This window comes from Protopterus annectens, chromosome 7.part0, assembly GCF_019279795.1.
Source record: "Protopterus annectens isolate FY-2018-M chromosome 7.part0, PAN1.0, whole genome shotgun sequence".
Taxonomy (NCBI): domain Eukaryota; kingdom Metazoa; phylum Chordata; order Ceratodontiformes; family Protopteridae; genus Protopterus; species Protopterus annectens.
The window spans coordinates 795,346,117-795,365,652 of NC_056739.1; the positions used below are offsets into that span (position 1 = coordinate 795,346,117).

Consider the following 19,536-nt stretch of genomic DNA (forward strand, 5'->3'; position numbering starts at 1 on the left):
TAGATTGCCAATAGATTCAATTTGTGCAGCAGCTACTTGGGCAGATCCTCATACATTCATTTCTCATTACAAAGTAGATGTGGTCTCCCTGGGCAGGGCTTCCTTTGGTTCCACGGTTCTGAAGAGTCTGTTCCAATGAGCCACCCAGGACTGAGGTGCTAGGGATGCTGTCCCATCCAGCAAGAATGAAGGCGAGATTGGACAACTTAACATAAAGAAGTTATGTACCTACCATAACATTCCATGTTAGTTGTCCTTCATTTCGCCTTCCTTCTTGCATCCCTCCCTCCTTCCCCCTTCCTCGAGGATTGAGAGGAGTTTCTCAATGGTTTCACTGGCTAATTTGTTTTGTTATTAGTTGCTTCCCGAGCAAACTATGGCAATTAACTGTATATCCAGGTTTATTAATGGATTATCTTCTATGATTATGTCTAGTGTGAGCTATCTCAAACGAGATCTGGGTAGCTGACGCTGGGCATTCTGGGATAAGGGGTAGCCTCGAGCCAGTAAAGAGCTTTCGAGCTATAGTAAGTGACCGAGTTGGAGCTGAGGATTGGCTCCGAACCCATCCAGCAAGAAGGAAGACGAGATGAAGGACAACTAACATGGAATGTTATGGTAGGTACATAATGTCTTTTTTAGGCTCAAAGCCCTCCAGAGCTTTACTGCCGCTCATGGCTGGCCTTAGGAATAGGCGAACTAGGCAACTGCCTAGGGCGCCATAAAGGCCAACCTCTTAAAAGGTGCAGTTTTTATTTATGCGTGTATTAGTTTTAATTAAGAAAGTGTGTGCTCTTCTCTGCTGTACACCCTTCCTATTCAAAGCAACTACAGCCCGAACGACACTCAAACGGGATAGGGCTAAATTAAGTTACTCTTGGATTTTCAAAATAAAACTTTGGGAAAAAATAATTATCTATAAGTTTCGAAGCTTTTTTTTTTTTTTTTTGCTCTGAATCCCTGGTAACCACCAGCATGCGATAGTTGCTTTTCAAATGCTTTACTATTGTGAGGCGGGTTAGCGCTGCTATGATGAGGTAAGTAAACATTTAACAGACAAAAAATAAAAAGACACGGCACCAAGTACCACTGTGGTTGCTACTGCAAAACTCTCTGCTCACTGTAAAGAAGGGAAAGACTTGGTCTCATTCTGTGACAGATTACCGCAGTGCTAATCACAAACTCTGTTATCTTTTTCTCCCTAAACAGGTGTATACGTGCATTCATACATACGTACAAAAAATGTCACATCTCACAGAAGCACAGATGGATTGGATATATTTAATCTGTGGTCCGTGCTCTGTTAGTCATTAGTGCCTAAACTTTCATCTTCAAATTGGGTGTAGATAGGTTCATTGGTTGGTACTAGGCTATCAGCCCTAGAGCCTATACAAGCCTAGCCATAACAACTCCCTGGATATGCCTTCCCACAATATTTACTCAGTGTATTCAGATGAGTAAATTTTTTCAGACCATCTACTGGAAACCAAAATACTCAAAAAAGCACAGATTTTTGAGTTGTGTAAATGAATATTCACAGTACAGAGGTATACAAACGTCTCTCTGTGAAAGGAACACGCTTCTAAAAATAGCCCTTTTTATGGGTATAAGTGGTAACAGTTAAAAATAACATGTCCCCTTTTTATATGTCATGGGGTAGCATTTTAAGGATTGAGTATATTTTCAAAATGATACAAGGGTGGTGGTGGGGATTGGGTCCGAGTATTGTATGTACATTTCTGTCTACACCTCCCCTAATGGATCACCTGGCACTGCTTTTCATAATGTGGAACAAACAGACAAAAGTGTAACACAAACAGCTTACTTAACAGCCTCATCTAGGAAGCTCACAAGATGGTTATATTTCTTAATTTACAATTATAAAAATTATTTTGTTTAATTCATGTGATTCACTATTCTTTACAATGGATATCATTTTAAAAAATTCTTAACATTGATTGTGCTGCCATAATATTTCAATGTGGAACAATAAGGAACCTGGAGTCATAACGGGGTACACTTGAGCAGTATGGGTAAGCCTGATATGATGATTGCAAATGAGTAATTAGATAAAATAATTGAACAAGAAGAAGAATGAGAGATCTTCAACATTGTTCAAGTGTTTCAACTGCATCAAGAGCCATCCAACTTAAGGTAAGAATATTTTACTGTATTACTGCAGTTGTATTTGCTTTACACAGCCAGTAATCACTGCTATTTTTGAACATTTTTTACTGCATTGATTTAGTTTTATGGCAAAAAAATAGTTATTTGTCCGTCTGCTGGCTTTTCTAGTTCTACTTGCCGCCAAATCACCCTGCAGAAGGGTGAATTAGCCTGGAACTTTAACTGCTTGGTGGTAGTTTGTTGTTGTTCATAGTTGCGAGGCATCTCATACAAAGGACGACATACTTAGGAGTGTAGAACCCTTATCCGCACTTATAATGCACCAAATAATCAGCAATCAAATGGGCACTGCAATATCAATACTCCATCTACATGGTGTGGGAGCAGAATACATAGCCTTCTGCATCAAAGACAATTATGCTGCTAACACTGCAACACAGTGTATCATTTGATAAACAAAACAGTTTTAGTCATTTCCTATTGCAATATTACCAGTTTACCAATTTTTTAATGTAATTATAGGCAGTTAATTCTTCAAGGGCAACATGCACTGAATTTATAGATGAAACATTGAGATGTAAAAATGTTTGCCAGTGGCAATCTCTTCATTAATTACAGATTTCTTTAATGTGGAATTGTTCAGATGATTTCTTTTCTGCAGAGATTGTTTGTATTGAATGATATGAGTGGATTGTAATGACAGAAGTCTGAGTGGCCTTTTATGGTTGAAATTTTCTGAAATGGGTAGTTTTGTTATTATTAGTTTATACATTTTGTTTCTTTGATTATTAAAATAATGCTTAAAACTACAAATTTAAAACACTGTCTAACAAGTGGTGCTCTATTACATAAGGAATATAATTTAATGCAATCAGGAAGTTGAATCAAAGAACAAATAGATGTATGCATGGCCGTAAAAATATGTGCAAGGAGTCTGTTTTGAAAACAGCCCAAATGTAAACTTAATCCTCCAGTGATCAGATGTATTTTCTATAAATATGGGTTTTCATGCAGTTTCAGTGGCAGAGAATTTTACCGTTCATGCTAAGCCTATTTTCATTGCGAGATTGTATTGTTTAGCAAATGGCTATCTGTGTTTGTGCTATTCTATCTTAAGCTTCTGTACACATGGAGAAGAGAAGTTGCTATTCTACTTTCACTGAGCTGTAAGGATTGCTTGCCTATCCCAGAGTAAATGAAACTGTTTAGATTAACCTAAGCAACCCTTTGAACCAAGGCACATGGGCTTCTATTTTCTGAAGACATGACTTTTATAGTAAAGTATGTGTGAAGGAGAAACAGATTAAAGCAGGTTTATTAAAGGAAATTTCCACCTTCACTTGCTGTTTAAACTACATTACAAGGTATTCTTTCTTCTATGCATTTAAATAATTAAAGGAAATGACTGGACTGGCTTTTTTGGGGAGTGACCTACCTGTGGGCGTGGCTTGTAGGGGTGTTTCATGAGTATGGTGTGGGTGGGGCTTAAGTGGCACCAGAGCACTACTTCACCTAGGGCACCATATCAGCTAAGGCCGGCCCTGCTGCCACTGAAGAGTATGCTCCTGTTAGTCTTTTGAGGACCAACTGTCGGCTTGTGCTTTCCTTTTCTAGTCAGATAAGTTCCTTTTGGGGGAAAAGAAATTCTGTTTTCTTTAATTTTGTTGATGTTTTATTACTTTCATTTTCAGGAAAGTTATTTTAAAGCTAGGAGTGTTGTGTTTTAACAGACTGCCTCAAGACTTGAAACAGACTTTTAAACAGAGCACTCATTTTTTTCTGTTAGTTTAAAAGTAGTATAAAGTAAAGTAGAACATTTTTTTTCTTTGGAGGAAATGTGTTTAGTTTACTTTTGTGAGTGTTTTGAAGTGCCTTTTACTATGTTTTTTTCTGTCAAAAAAGTAACTCTTGTAGATTGGTATTGTTTACCCACATTTACTGCTTGTCTTCACTGGAAAAGAGACACCATTTTCAACTTGACCTTGGAATGGACTGTCAGTCCTACTGCCAGCTTTTCTGCCAGACACAAAAAGAAAAAAGTTAAACAAACAGTCTTTGCCACGTCAGCACGTTAACATTTTGCCTAAGCCGCAGGTGGGTGACTCTGCTTTGGCCATTTGTTGTACCTCATTCCACTTATCGTTTACCTGGATCCCTCTGGTGTAGCGCCTACAACCAATATAGACCAGGGTTTAGCCAAGTCCTCTCTGACTGTTGGGTTCCCTTAGTGGGCAAGATAGAGAGACTCTTGTTGGTCTTGGGAGAGGGAACAGGGAAGGTTTCCCTGTTGTGACAGAATGCTGTGCCTGTCCCTGGGAAAGCAGTTGCTGCCATTAATAACACAGCCGGCATAATTTTTCCTGTCGAAAAGATACAAAAAAAAAGAAAAAAATAAACATGTATGTACCCTTCTTCAGATTTCTTGTATAGTAGTTTACAGCCTCAGGCTGAGTATTAGGCTATTGATCCTTCTTCTAAAGTAGTTGCTGGGAAAAGAAAAAGAGATTCCTATTTTCTCAAAGAGATTCAAGATTCTGAATCTGAACAGGATGATGGAGGAATGGCTACAGGGTATTTTCCTCAAATTTTTGATTCAGACTAGGAAGAGCTCACATTTTGATTCTGTTTGCGGGGATTTCTCTGATACTGTGCTAGAATGTGCCACTGTTTTCAATGGGAGAACACTGAAGTTTCTCAGTCCCTCAGAAAGTACTGAGTTGTTTCAAAAGGATTGTCCAAACCTATATCCATTCCTCCTGTTCTGTCTGCTTTGGAGGATGTGTGTGTCACTGCCTTTAATTTTCCTTATAGTCAGCAAGCTGTCCCTAAAAAGGCAGATAGGAAGTATAAAGTTCCTCAGTCTTTTATATTTTTATACACTATTCCCAGACCTGACCCAGCAGCTGTAGCTTTAGTTGATCCCACTGCTGCTAAGCACTTAGATAATCTTATTCCAACTCTTTCTGATAAGGATGGTGAAATTATTGATAGGATACACTTCTGCAACTCTGATTTTCAGAAATTTGAATTGTCAGGTTCATATGTTAAAGTTTGTTCTGACAAATTGTGAAAGTATGAGGAATGTTTTATCTGCAATTTCTTCTTGTGATGGAAAATCTGCTTTAAATAACTTAAGTTACTGCTGTTGCAGAGGTCACTACTCATTGTTTGCAGTGTATATGACTTTGTTAATACTTCTTCCAGGGCTATGGCCACTGATACTGTTTTAAGGAGATTTGCACTGCTGCATTCTCAGTACCTCTCATATATATCAAAAATTAGATTTTAAATTCTCCCTTGAATAGAGATTTAGTGTTTGGCCCCTCTGCTGCAGAGGTGATCAAAAGAGTGTGATGATTTTTTAGCCATCCTTTTCCAAATTGTTGAAAGGATTTTCTATCTTCTCATTCAATTTGGCAAAAAAAAAAAAGTCTCACTCTCACCCTGACCCATTATTTCTTCCATTTTTCTCTTTGGTAACAGATTGTTTCAACCAAATTGGTTCTGAAAACCATTCAGCAAGGTTACAGATGGCAGTGAGAGGAAATTCCTCCATTCTAGGGAGTCATTCATCATCCTGTAGAGCAGTTTAGTTTGTTTTCAACAGTTCTTCATCATATGCTGCCCAAGGAGTGATAGAACCTGTTCCTCCTCCACAGGTGGGAACGGCTTTTATTCAAGGGCGTTTCTAGTGCCAAAGAAAGAAAATGCTTGGTGATAAACCTGTTTGCGATAGTGCCAAATTCAAAATGATGTCACTTTACAACCTGTTACATTTTCTTTCTCTTTCAGTTCCCTGCTAATCTTAAGTTTTTTGTGTGTGTGTGTGTGTGTGTGTGTGTGTGTGTGTGTGTGTGTGTGTGTGTGTGTGTGTGTGTGTGTGTGTGTGTGTGTGTGTGTCTGGATCACATTATTAGTTCTTGGCCTTATCTTTTGGACTATCCACTGCACCTAGAGTGTTTACAAAGTATCTAATAGCAGTTGTAGTGCCTTGCAGGCTACATGGTATACACCATATTTTTCCATATTCAGATGATGTGCTTATCTTTGTAGTCTTTTTCAAAGTGTCAAGTGTGAGAAACCCCTTACACAAACTGGGATGCCAAGAGAACATTAAAAGTCTTTCTTGACTCTGTCATCTAGACACCTCAGTTCAAAGAACTTTTCTTCCACAAGAAAAAAATTGATCTTTATTTAGATCTATTTCTAAGGTTTTCCACTCAGACATATATCAATGTGAGGGAATACCTGAGGATTTTGTGTATCATGGAATCTGATTCTCATTATACCCATGGCAAAATTCCACATGTGAAAGATACAGCGGCATCTGAAATCTCTATGGTCCCAGCATTAAAAACCCTTTATATTTTCAAATCCCACTGCTGGGGTTTGTCAGAGGAGACATCTTATGGTGGAAACAACAGATATCCTTAAATCCAGGTCTCTAGTTCTCCCTCCATGCCCCAAAGCAGTCAGTCACCACAGACTTTTCAGACTTTGCTTGCAGTTTCTGGAGGGGTAAAAGTGTAGGGGGTGTGGGTTATCAAGGACAGTTGCAAGCATATAAATATCAAGGAGACACTTGCCTTGATCAAGGCACTCAAGTCTCTGAACCATCTTTGGTATTTGGGAACTCTTCAAGTGGCTTCAGATAATATCACACTCTTATGGTATATCAGAAAGCAAGGGGGAACCAGGATGTACCCTGTCTGCAGACTAGCCATTGTGATATAGCTTCATAGCACAGTCTCACTCTACAGGCATCTAACATTCTGTCAGAGCAAAATTGTGTGGCAGAAAAATTGAGCAAAACCCTTTCAAGTGGAAACTAGACCAGGGAATCTTCCAAGATTTGAACCATCTATGGGGAGTTCCTTAGGTAGACCTCTTTGCCTCCCGTCTGAACAATCAACTGGCAAGATTATGTTCCAGGACTCCTTGCAAGAAGGCTTCTCCACGGACTCCATCTTACACTCCTCCTTGTAGCATTTCAGTTCCGAAGCCTTCTGCTCCGACATCCTTCTTGGAAACCATCACCTTGATGTCTACAGTGCATGTCACTCTGGCTCCAAGTTTGTCCCTTTGGTCTTTGGTTCCTGTGGAACCAGTCCTTCCTTAATCTGGGGATTGGGGGATGGGCGCTTTGGCCCGGGACATGGAGCCGTCTTTCTCCTAGGTGCTGATACCCACGTTCACACTGATCCTGCTTGAGGCTCCATCCGTGGGGGCGGGTTCATCGGAGTGGGGTGTGACCCCGGTCCTGAGGTTGTTTTTCTCGGTTCCGGCCTCCCATCCCTCTTCGAGCAGACCTGCCTTTTGCGTGATGGAGAGGGCTCTCACATCTGGAAGGACTCCTTTGATGTTCAGAACCCCAGTTTTCACCCCATGAGCTACAGCTGCCACAGACCACCCCCCCCCAGGACACTGGGCAGAGAAAGCCACAGGACACCCCTGTTCAGGGTACCTGCTCTTCTGAGTCCTCCTCAGAGACCCCTACGGAGGAACCCCCCTCGAAAGAGGGCATGCAAGAGGGAGCACATGGACTCACCCAAGGAGTCCTTAATGGAAGACACAGATTATGATGATGATGGTGAAGGGTCCCCTCGATCACCTCTTGATGATGTCTCCTTGAGAGACGTCCTGGAATTGCTGAAGCAGAGAGGTGACTGGAAGCCCTCCAACCCTTTGTCTGAGGAGTCCGTGTTTCTGCAGGCTTTTCATGCCTGGCCTTCTACCTTTTGGGTGACCCCGCCTGCCAACAAGCTCGCCCGGCTCATCGTGCAGCTCGCTTGGAAGAACCGATTCCATTGAGGCAATCCCCCGGAGACCAGACAAAATTCTTTCCCCTCCTGAGGAGAAGCTGCATTGGTCCAAAGGGTTACTAGTCGATGTTATGGTGGTGGTGGCGGCCATGAAAAAGGACTTGGCTGAGGAAAGTCCCGCTGTCCACTCGGCTAACAGGGAGAATGCCGGGCAGTAGACGGACTTGGGAAGTGAGTTTTTGTATCAGAGACCTTTGCTATATGATTCCTGAACTATTTGGCACATTTTACGGGGCTCCAGAGGGACTTGCTCTCCAAACTCTCAAGGACGCACGCAGGCCAGTTGTCTGATGAGGTTAGGGACAGAGTGGCTTCACAGTTCACAACCCTGGAATCAATATCCAACTCATTCATGAGGTTGCTTTCACATGCAATTGTAGGGGTGGTTAGAGCAGCAGGTTTGGGCATTGTCATGAGGCATCATACCTGGATGCGCATTTGTGACCTCGTGGATCCCCTTCAAGTCTTCCTTTTTGAATGCTTCCATCGAAGCCTTGTCCCTTTTTGGCACCAAAGTGAAGGACACGCTAGCCAGGTGCGAGCAAGGTAGAAAGGCCCTGTTGCTGTAGGCTTACGGTTTTCCAGTCCTCAATGTACCTTCCCCAGGAATTGGAGGAGTGAGAAAATGTGGCGCAATAAATCTGAGTCCTTTCCATGCCGCACGTGGTGATGGTACCCCCAGGGGTAGAGGGGGTAACATTTTCAGAAGATGTCCTTATAGAGGCAGAGGGGGTCCTCGTAACCAAGGCTCCAGGGATACCTTCTCTGGACAGCCTTACCAGCACTCCTGAGGAGCAGCCTGATTGCTTACCTCTGGAAGCAGTCAGGGGTTGTTTCTCTCTGCACCAAGCTGCCTGGCAGTCTATTACCACCGAACGTTGAGTGCAGAGTATCATCACCAGAAGTTACACCATTCCCCTTTCTTGTCAACCAGATCTTCCAAGAAAGCTTCCCGACGTTCCTCCCAAACAAAGGGAAGAAGCAGCTTCAGAGATAATAAAGCTGTCTTAAAAAAGAGTCATCCAAACAGTCCCACCAGACCAACGCGAATCCGGATTTTACTCAAGATTCTTTTTTGTGCCAAAATAGACAGGGGACTGGAGACCCATTTTGGATCTCAACAGCTTAAATAAGTCTGTCACCCAAACCAAATTTCAGATGGTCATGGTTCAGTCCATTCTCCCCTTTTTAAGAGAAGTCGATTGGATGTGCTCGATAGATCTCCGGGATACATATTACTACATCAAGATGGACAAATGCTCCAGGAGTCTACTTCACTTCCGGCTAGGGGCCAGGCATTATCGATTTCTTGCCCTGCCGTTTGGTCTCTCTACAGCTCCCAGAGTGTTCACAAAATGCATGGCAGTGGTCACAGCTCACTTGAGACTACAAGGATTCCAGGTGTTTCCATATTTGGATGACTGGCTCCTCACCGTCCCCACCGAGCATTTTCTGCTAACAGCACTGCATTATACTCTCTCTCTCTCTCTCTCTCTGGCAAAATTGATGGGAATAACGATACATTGGGAGAAATCAAACCTTACACCTATACAACAAATAGAATTCATTGGAGCAGTGTTCAATACCCAGTCCTGTCTAGTATCACTCCTAAATCACAGACTCCACCGACTGAGGCTCCAGCTCTGAGTGATACTCTGTCAAACAAAAGTTTCAGCAAGGGAAGTTCTTCAGTCCCTAGGCTCTATGGCAGCTTCAATTCCAATAGTGCCTCTAGCAAAACTACATATGCGGATCCTGCAATGGCTCTTTCTTTGTCAATGGTTCCCAAACTATCACCCCCTCTTTTACCAGATTTATATAACCAACTCCTGCAAACAGGGCCTCCTTTGGTGGATGAGGCCAGACGTAGCTATTTTGCTCTACTTCCCCGAAGGATGCTCTAATCCACGATTGGCCCACGGGACTTCTTTACACTTGTCCTCCCATTCCCCTGATTCCACAATTTCTAAAGAAAGCTCTCCGGCTGTGATGCAAAGTGATCCTCATAGCTCCATTCTGGCCTCAACAAGTTTGGTTCCCCTTCCTTCGGCCTCACCTAGTATACCCATCCTGGATTCTGGACCCTCTTCCAGATCTGATTACTCACCCCCAAGGGTTGAGCCACCCAAATGTGGCCAGTCTCAAGCTGACACCTTGGTTTCTCCACTTCCATTAGTTGCCAGGCAAGCTAATCTCCCCTCGCCTGTTCAAGACATCATTCTGGCCTCTCATAAACCATCCACCAGAAGACTATAATACTATATCAGGATAAATGGAAAAGGTTCTCCATCTGGTCTAAGGATAACATGCTAGACCCGTATTCAGCTCCAGTAACTGCAGTACTTCAATACTTGGCTTAAGTTTTTTGATAATGGAGCCTCTGTCTCTACCGTATGAGTATAGCTAGTGGCAGTTTCTAATTTCCACAATGGTATAGATGGCACCCCTCTTATTTCTTTACGTCTATGCAAGGCGTTCCTCAAGCGGACCTCTCATATCAAGGCCTCCTGTCAGGCAGCCCGTGGAACCTCACTTTACTCCTTCAGTCTTTGACTCAAAAACCTTTTGAACCTGCTGCAAAGTGTGACCTAAAGTTTTTGTCTTGGAAATCTTTGTTCTTGGTAGCCATCACATCTGCCAGAAGGGTCTTGGAGCTGCAGGCTTTGTGTATCAAGAGACCCTATCTGCTCTTCCATAAAGACGAAGTATCACTTTGTCAAATCCGTCCTTCCTTCCCAAAGTTGTTTCTGAATTCTCCATAAACCAGACCATTGACCTACCAGTGTTCTTTCTGAATTTTGCCCATAGAGGAGAGTACTGCCTTCACTCCTTGGACGTACATAGGCAACTGAGATTTTACCTAGACAGGACCAAACCTATCCATAAATCTGAACAGCTTTCCATCTTCTTTTCTGGGCCTAGAATGCAAGATGATGTTTTCAAGGTTACATTATCAAAATGGCTAAGGGACTGCATATGTTTCATCTATTCCCTCAGTAACAAACCTATGACAAAAGTTAAAGCTCACTCCACTAGATCTATGTAGCTTTCCATTCCAGGGCTTCCATGGATGACATCTGTGCAGCAGCTACTTGGGCTAAGCCTCATACCTTTATCAATCATTACACATTGGACTTGGTCTCCAGAGGGAGAGCTGCCTTTGGCTCAGTGGTACTCTGGAATGTTCTTCCATAAGAGCCAGCCATGGACCTCAAGGTAGCTTGGGATTCTGTCCCATCTGTGATGAATGAAAGGAAGATTAACAACATCAGATAAATAAGTTGTGTCTCACCATAACGTTCCATCTGTGTTGTTCATCATCTTTCATTCATCACTTCCAAAGGCTCCTGGGGGAATGCTTTGGGTCCAAGTGGTGTCCTAGGGTATTTGCGCAGAAGTGGCCTCGGCTTTACTTCTCTTTCTCTAGCAAACTCAATCTGAGGTAAGAGGGAGACGGGCATTCTGGGTAGTAACTTAGCTCGAGAGGTTTTTGGGTGGCGCGAGCTTGGTAAAAATGCTGACTCAGTTCCGAGGGTTCGGAACCAAACCCATCAGTGATAAATGAAAAAAGATGAAGAACACAGATGGAACATTATGGTAGGACATAACTTCTTTTTATACTCACGGTAACAAAACTGTTCCAGAAAGGGTCAAGGCCCACTCTACCAGGGCCTTGACTTCATCTTTGGCTTTTTGGAAAGGGTTGAATTCTAGAAATATTGAAGAAGCTGCTGCTTGGTCCTTGGTACATACTTTTACAAACCATTGTAAGTTTGATTCCTTCTCTAGGTCTAATCAAGCTTTGCTAGGACCATTCTTCAGGGACTTCTGGACTCTTCTTTTTCCACCTCTTGAATGTAGTTAGCTAAGGTAATCTACCCACATAGCTAAGACTACTGCAGGAGTGATCAATATGATGAACGTAGTACAGTTGTGTAAGTTGAATTTACCAGTGGATGTTCAAATGATCACTGCTCCTTCCCTCCAAACCCCCTTGTTTTATTGGTGTGTTTTTATGCCAGGGTGTGGACATGTACTTTTTTTTGATGTTCCTAACATAGTCCTTTCAGGGCTCATCCTCCCTCTGTCTGCTGGTAGGAAAACTCTGAAGTTCTTTGCACCCAAACTTGTCTTTTAGTCAATTAGGCTCAAACTGCCTGATGGCTTGGGCTTGTGGAAGGTGCCTTGAAGCTTTGGAGGCTGGCTGTTATATCCTTGGCAGTATATAACCCATATAGAAAAATACAAAACACTGAGCAACACTAGTTCACAATTTATTCACATGATCCGGTACCTTGGCCATTCACCTTCAGTGGATACTTCTCATAAAAATTACAATTCTTTTATACATACCAATTAACCTTTTAAAGTACCAAGTGCAAAACTTTGAAAAATGTAAAAAGAACCATAAACATATTAAGGAACAACGCATTTAAACATTAATAAATAACATCTGATGATCACTGTATGAACTATATAAATACAAAATAAAACTATTAAATATATTGAATATATTGAATGTATTAAATGCACAGAAGCCTGCTAACCTGTAATTTAATTTAATTTAAATTAACTTCCAAATTGAGACCCCTTGGGTAAAGAGTTCTGTAATTCAGAATCAATTTGATCTCCAACTCATTGTGTGTTTTAGTGCTGCATATCTAAGGGGCAAGGAGGAACGTTTTGTACTGTTTTCTAGTGCCTTTAAGGTTTGGACTGATCCATAAAATCCCATTGAATCCATGTTAGTGAGTGCAAGTAAGACTGCTTTAAACTGTTAAGTTATTTTACTTGTGTGTTTAAAGAATTACCTTGGTGAATTCACATACCAGATGTGCAGACTGTTAATAGGAATAATGTTGTTCTTATGCAAAATCAGCAACGTGCATGCCAACTGTTTTTATTTTTAGTTTATTACTATACCTTCACTATTAGGCCTGGAGTGATGTGTGAGCAACCACCTGAGTAACATGTTTTTCTTCTTCAGTTTTTAACATTATTAGTAGACTCACAAGGGACTAGGGCCATAATCACTGTCAACAGAATTTGCCATTGAATTTTGTTAAAACAGGTTTCCTCTGCAAGCATGCAAGTCACTCTAATGGATGAATCCTCTATTGAATAAAAAGCTTTTGATGATCTGGAGTAACTGTTGGTGTAGCATAAATTTTCTTCACTTTCATTTTTGATGTAATTATTGCAGCCATGCATGTTCATAGGTTCATAGGTAGATACTAGGCTATCTGCCCTAGGGCATTTATAAGCCTAGCCAGAGTGTATTTGGCTTCCGCCTCCCTATTAGATTAGCCTACTGTGCCTCTGTAAAGTAGGTCACAGAAGGTACCCTTTTAAGATTAGTTTACTGTGCTTCTGTCTAGCAGGGACACAGGAGAGATCCCAGGGGTGAATTTGCGATTTCCCATCCACGCATCCAAATTTCGCTTGAAGAGGGTCAGCGAGGGGCTATGTCTAACATGAATTAGGATTCTATTCCAGAGTGAGGGGAGCCTCTGGGAAATTAATCTGTCCCTCCAGCATGTCCTATTTATTTTTGTGCTGAGGTTTAGGTCCCTGGAGCGTGTAGCTCTAGGGGACTTGGATTTTTTGAGGTGGAGCATGTCCATTAATTCTGGGTTTGACATGGCTTTGTACGTCAGGCATAGATCGCCTCTGAGTAGGCGGTAAGCAACTGAGTAGAGCTGGAGTTTCTTTAGTCGATCTGCATAGGACATCTGTTTGTAGCCCATGATCCTCTTGGTGAGGTACTTTTGGGGTCTCTCCAGTTGCTGCAGGTGTCGGGTAAGGTACATCCGAAAAGGGGCATTGTATTCAATTATGGGCCTGATGAGTGATGAGTAGAGGGGCACAATGACCTCTCTTGATCTAGATGTGAACCCTTTCGTGATAAGGTGGGCTATATAGAAGGTCTTTCTAACTACAATGTGATTATCAAAGGAGAGATTACTATCTACGTTGGTCCCCAAATCTCTAATTACTTCTTCCGTACTTAATGGATTACCACCTATGTGGTAATTTGTGGGCACCTTGTTTTTCCCAAAGGGGATGACTATGCACTTTTTAGCATTTAGCTTGAGGCCGTGGTTCTGGCACCAAGCATCCGTCTCTGTGAGACCCTTTTTGGAGGATGCTTGTGTCAGCTGGAGATTCGATTATGGCCCCCAGTTTGCAGTCATCTGCGAACTTTGTCAGCCATAATCCCCCCGTGTTAGCCTGAACCTCAGAGAAGTATATACCAAACAAGAGAGGTCCCAGAACTGAGCCCTATGGGATGCCACTTGTAACTGGTTTGGATTCGGACATGGCACCTGCGATTCTGACCATGTGGGTTCTATCTCTGAGCCAGTTTGCAACCCATCTTGTGATATAGGGGTTGATATTTAAGCTGGTAAGCTTATTTATGATGCCCGAGTGGGGTATTGTGTCGAAGGCTTTCGCGAGGTCCAGGTAGGCTGTGTGGACTACCTTGCCCTCATCTATGGCTTTGGTAACTGTTTCAAAGAAATCAACTAGGTTTAAGAGGCAAGATCTGCCCTTAACAAAGCCAAATCGGGTAGGGTCCAGTGTCTGGAGGCTCCCAATGTCTTTGTTTATGAGTTCCATGATAATACGCTCCATAGCTTTACAGACCAGTCTAGTCAGGCTTATGGGGCGATAGTTTCTGGGGTCCATTGTGGCACCACCTTTGTGGAGTGGGACCACTGTAGCTGTACGCCATTCTTTGGGTACATATCCTGTAGTAAGGCTAAGTTTGAACAGTGACTTAATGTGAGGGTTCAGTTCTTCTTGGAGCTCGTGTAAGACACAGCCTGGGTCCAGTCCCATAGATGCTGTGTTTTTTGCTTTGGAGAGGGCAGCTTTCACCTGTGCATCTGTGATGTGAGGGAGGTTACATTCAGTTGGGATAGGCATTTGCTCCTTTTGGGGGGAAGGGAGGGAGAAGTTTGAGCTGAATCTGTCTGCCAGGATGTTGGCTATGTCTGTAGGTTCGGTATATTTTGTACTGTTATGCAACAATTCAGAGCATATCTGGGAGTTTCCGCCCATGTTTCTGACATAACTAAAGAAGGCCTTGTGATTATCTTTAGTGTCTAGGGCAATTTTTCTTTCGAAACTGGCCTTTGATGATTTTATGAGGGATCGAAGTTTCTTGCTAATACTGATCAGAGATGCCTTCCCTTTTTGGGATTTTGCTCTGTCATGTAGTAGCTTCCTCCTTCTGTTGTATAGCTTATTTATGGCCGGGGTCCACCAGACCGGTCTCCTGTTTTTGGAGGAGTGAGTCTTGGTTTTATTTGGGATAGCACGATCCATGCATTCCTGCAGGTGCTCATAAAATGCATTTGTAAAGGATTCTGCGGATTGGGCTGTATTATCCTCTGGCCCAGGGGCTTTGAAGGATTCCAGGATATCAGGTCAGATAAGGTATTACTACAGAATTGAAAATAGCAGGACATGCAAACTATCATACCTCTAGAATGTAGTATTTAACAACATGCTCGTTATAAGGAGTGTCATGATAGGTTGTTGATCTTATCATAGTCAGACCATTGCATATAATTCTTAACTGTGTTGGGCGAGATGAGATATTACTACAGAATTAGGTACATGGTAACAGTCACAGCTCTAAAATATAGTATTTAAGAGAAGGTTTAATACTAAGAGTTTCACAAAAGCTGATGTACATCCTGTCACAGTAGAGAAAATAATGGGTAGTGTAGTATATCTCAACATCAGCTTACAGCCGCATCACTTAATTTCTTAAAAATATCGAACAGCAGCAATTTCCTATTATATTCATATTAGTCTGGAGAAAACAAAATGAATATGCTGTCTTCTGCTTCTTGGACGTCTCCATTTACCCTTTGAGATCATGTTAGATATTTCGACTATACTTTATTCCATTTCCTTGAAGGCTGTACTGCGGAATGCATATGTTGTACCTATGCATACTGGTTTACATCTAGCCAGCACAGCATGATTCTAACTTGTATTTGTTAAAGCTTCCATTCCTTGTCAGTTTAGCTTCTCTTCAAATAGGTACAGCTCAGTGCTTATCCAAAATAAAAATAAAAAAAATCTGTGAAACAGCAATAATGGCAGTTTAATAAGTTTTATTCACAACCAGAGACTCTCCCTCTCTCTGAGCGGCTCAAGGGGGGATAGTCTAACAAATTATCATTACTAGTTAATTACAGCTCAGTAGTTCATTAGTCAGTTGTATAATATGTATGATTTAATTAGTACTTAAATTTGTTCTTAACTAGTGCTTTTTCATTTATTCAAAAGGTTACTAGCAGAGAAGCGCAAGGAGCTTGGTGAACAGGTGAGCAAGTTGCAGAATGGCCTCTTTAAAATCGATGAGACACGCAAGAAAGTGGAGGCTATGTCAGTTGAGCTGGAAGAGTCAAAAAAGAAAGTGGCGGAGATCCAAAAGCAATGTGAAGAATATTTGGTAACTATTGTACAGCAGAAACGGGAGGCAGATGAACAGCAAAAGGTAACAAGGAAACTATACAGCCCGTCTTGTTAATTCCCTTTGTCAGTAGTGTCCTATAGTATATTTCATAGAATGCTTACACATGCTCTTGTTATTTTATATAAGTTTTAAGGTATGATGATATTTAGACCATTAAGGGTTTGTCATGTGCTGAAGTGAGCAATTAGTCAGTTTATAGCAACTCACACTCTTACATGTCTTAATGCAAATATCTAGTGGTATTAAGTGTGCCTTAAATGTAAAATACGTTTAAATCAACTGCAGTGATGATATGTTTTGTATTGGATGGCTGCGGTGGTGCAGCGGTTAGCATTGTCACCTCACAGCAAGAGGTTCTCCGGTTTGATTTTCGGCTGGAGCACCCTCTATGTGAAGTCTGCATGTCCTCCCTGCTGTCTAGTGAGTTTTAAAAACATGCAGTTAGGTGCATGTGTGTGTGTGTGCCTTCTGTGAAGGTTAGGCCTTGGGCTGGCAACTCAACACCGTAAAAACTTCACTGCCAATCAATCTGTGGACCAGTGATCTGCTGTGGCGACCCCTAACCGGGGAAAGCCGAAACACATTGCTATTGTTCCATGCACCAATTTTCAACCAGAATTCAGTACTGTGTCTGAAATAAATTCTAGTCAGGTTAAAACCTAGAGAATAAGAGAAGAAATGTGCTTTAAGTTAGCTTTGTCTGCTAAGGGCATATATGCATATTTGAATACGTAAAATGCTAATTAATGGCTGAACATTAGTTTAATTGTGTTTTAATTTTAGGGAGCTTCAGGCAAGATTATGTTTAGTGTGATTATCTTTCCTAAGTGCAATGGATGGCATTGGACACAGTACTCTAATACAGTCATTGAGTGGCCCTAACTTTGTGTGTCTCTTGTTTTTTTTTTTCTTCGGCCAAAGGGTTATTTCACTGTGAGATACCTTAACTCAGAAACACAAATCCAGTTTGTCCCCACGTCGTGCCATTCTCAGTGGGGAATACAGGCACATACATTATGCTAGGGGGCGAGGCTATGAACCTGTGTAGTCCACTTGAGATTGCAAAAGCCCCATCCTCAGCAGTCAACAGTAGTAAACATCTTTACCAGTCTAAACTTCTGTTTACAATTCCATCAAGATGCGTAGTCTTACTTGATCCACTACAGTGTTCTACAGTCCAGTTATCCTCTTCATTAAGTATTTCTTTCTCAGCTCGTCTGTTTTATGATGCATAACACTTCAGCTAGACTATGATGTCCTAATTTCGAAAAGGGTGTTGCATAACCATAATAAATGGGTTTCTTTTCATGACAGTCAGTCATTCATCCAGTCTGTTTCTCAAGTTCAAATGTAGATATCTTTTTCAGGCAGAACAGAAATTCGATAGCTGTTCCTTGGAAGTGCTCAGAACTGACCGCTTTCCTTGAGAAAAGTGATTATTGCTCATGTTTTTCTTAGTCTGAAAGGCAGGGAGAATTATGTTTTATATGTATTCCAGAAGGTCTGAATGTTTTCTTTCAGGAGAGCAAGAAGTCTGGTCACATGCTAAAAAGTCTTAATTTATTATTGGCTGAGACAAGCCGGTTACTGCTGAAGCTTTAATTTTTTTTCCATTTTCATTCAAGGAAGACTGGCCTCAGAACTGATTAAATTAAGTGGAGAGTGCAGATGTTTAGCTGCTAGTCAGGAGTTATGGGGAGATTTGTCTTGCCAGCACATAAATACAAATTCTGGTATCTGGCTTTGGTTATAATTATCTGTTGATAGTTTAAGACAGATTTGTAGTGGCTGACAAAGTGTCTTAGATGCTTTCATTTAGTATAGAATGTTCATTATGTTTTCGCTATACTCACATCTTATTTCAAGAAAGGAAAATAATTTGTACAGTAAAGAACATTTTCATGCTCACACTTTGATTCACTTTATGCACACAAAATTCCAAAGATTACAGTTTCTGAGTAATTCTTAGTAATTTAAGACATTGCCTTTTGTGTGTTGCCTGTATATCATGTATTTACAGTGTATTTCACTTCAGTAACTGTTTTCTCAGTCTGAAATTTTTTTCTTTCCTTACTTGGATGTCTGGCTGCTAGCAGCCCAGGGCAAAGATATTCTCATCTCAGTTAGTGAAAAAGTTACATTTGTACCTATTAGATATGGAATCCATTTCAGCAAGTCCCACATAATACTGTAGAGTTTCTGAGTCTTCTGGTGGACTCTTAGCATCTGTAGTCCCTTCCTCTCTTGGTTCTCACAAGAGTGTATTTTCTTTTATTTTTGTATATTCTGAGTTTACCGTTGTTGTCCCAGCAATGCATCATTCTTACATTCCTGTGAGATGGACAAAGCATTCTGTTTAATACAGTGATTTCAGCTTCAAGGAAACCACATCCTGATAGTGGATTATGTATGCCAGGAGTGAGACTGGTACATGTGTGCTCAGAAACTGGAAACGGAAAAGTCATATTTTCCTTCGACTCCTCGTTTATTTTTTGTTATAAATTATTCCTTTTCAGGAATAATGATCCCACCCAGATCCCTACATTCTGTCATGGCTGAATCAAAAATCCCAGAAAAACAAATCTGAAAAGGCTACTTCATTGAACTTCGATAACTTGGTAGAAAGCAGCAGACTGTGACAAGTCAAGTTCAGTATTTCAACATACTATTCATGCAAGTATTAACCTTGTAAGCCATATACAGTCTGCAGGACTTTAATTACACAGAAGACTTTTGTCTTATAGTCAGAAGGACAGAACTGCTGTTGTCAGATCCCATTTAAGCAATGCTGTTTTTTCATAGTTTGCAAAACACTGAAGTATGCTGTACTTTTTCTGACTGGACTTGTATTTTCAAAAGTTTCACTTTTTCAGGATTTTTATTCTGGCCATATATCTTCCTATCATTGTCATCTTAATGATCAAGACCTTTGGACTCCTCAACAAATGACATATTACATCAGTCTGACTTTGTTGCCCTTTTAGAGTCTTGCATTAAATTCTGTGACACAAATCCAGATAGACAATATCACAGGGACATATTACATCAGCAGACAGAAAGTACATGATCCAGAACCCTTTTAAAGAAGCA

The 19,536-nt window shown here is 41.3% G+C and overlaps 1 protein-coding gene across 1 annotated transcript in view; it reads left to right on the forward strand.

The window, feature by feature from the left end:
• The window catches only part of DNAH2 (dynein axonemal heavy chain 2), a 6,636,854-nt gene that overhangs the window by 4,853,573 nt on the left and 1,763,745 nt on the right, over positions 1 to 19,536 (forward strand). Inside the window, exon 61 of the mRNA XM_044077324.1 lies at positions 16,257 to 16,467. Coding sequence (XP_043933259.1) covers positions 16,257 to 16,467 — 211 coding nt within the window. The remainder of the gene's footprint in view (positions 1 to 16,256; positions 16,468 to 19,536) is intronic.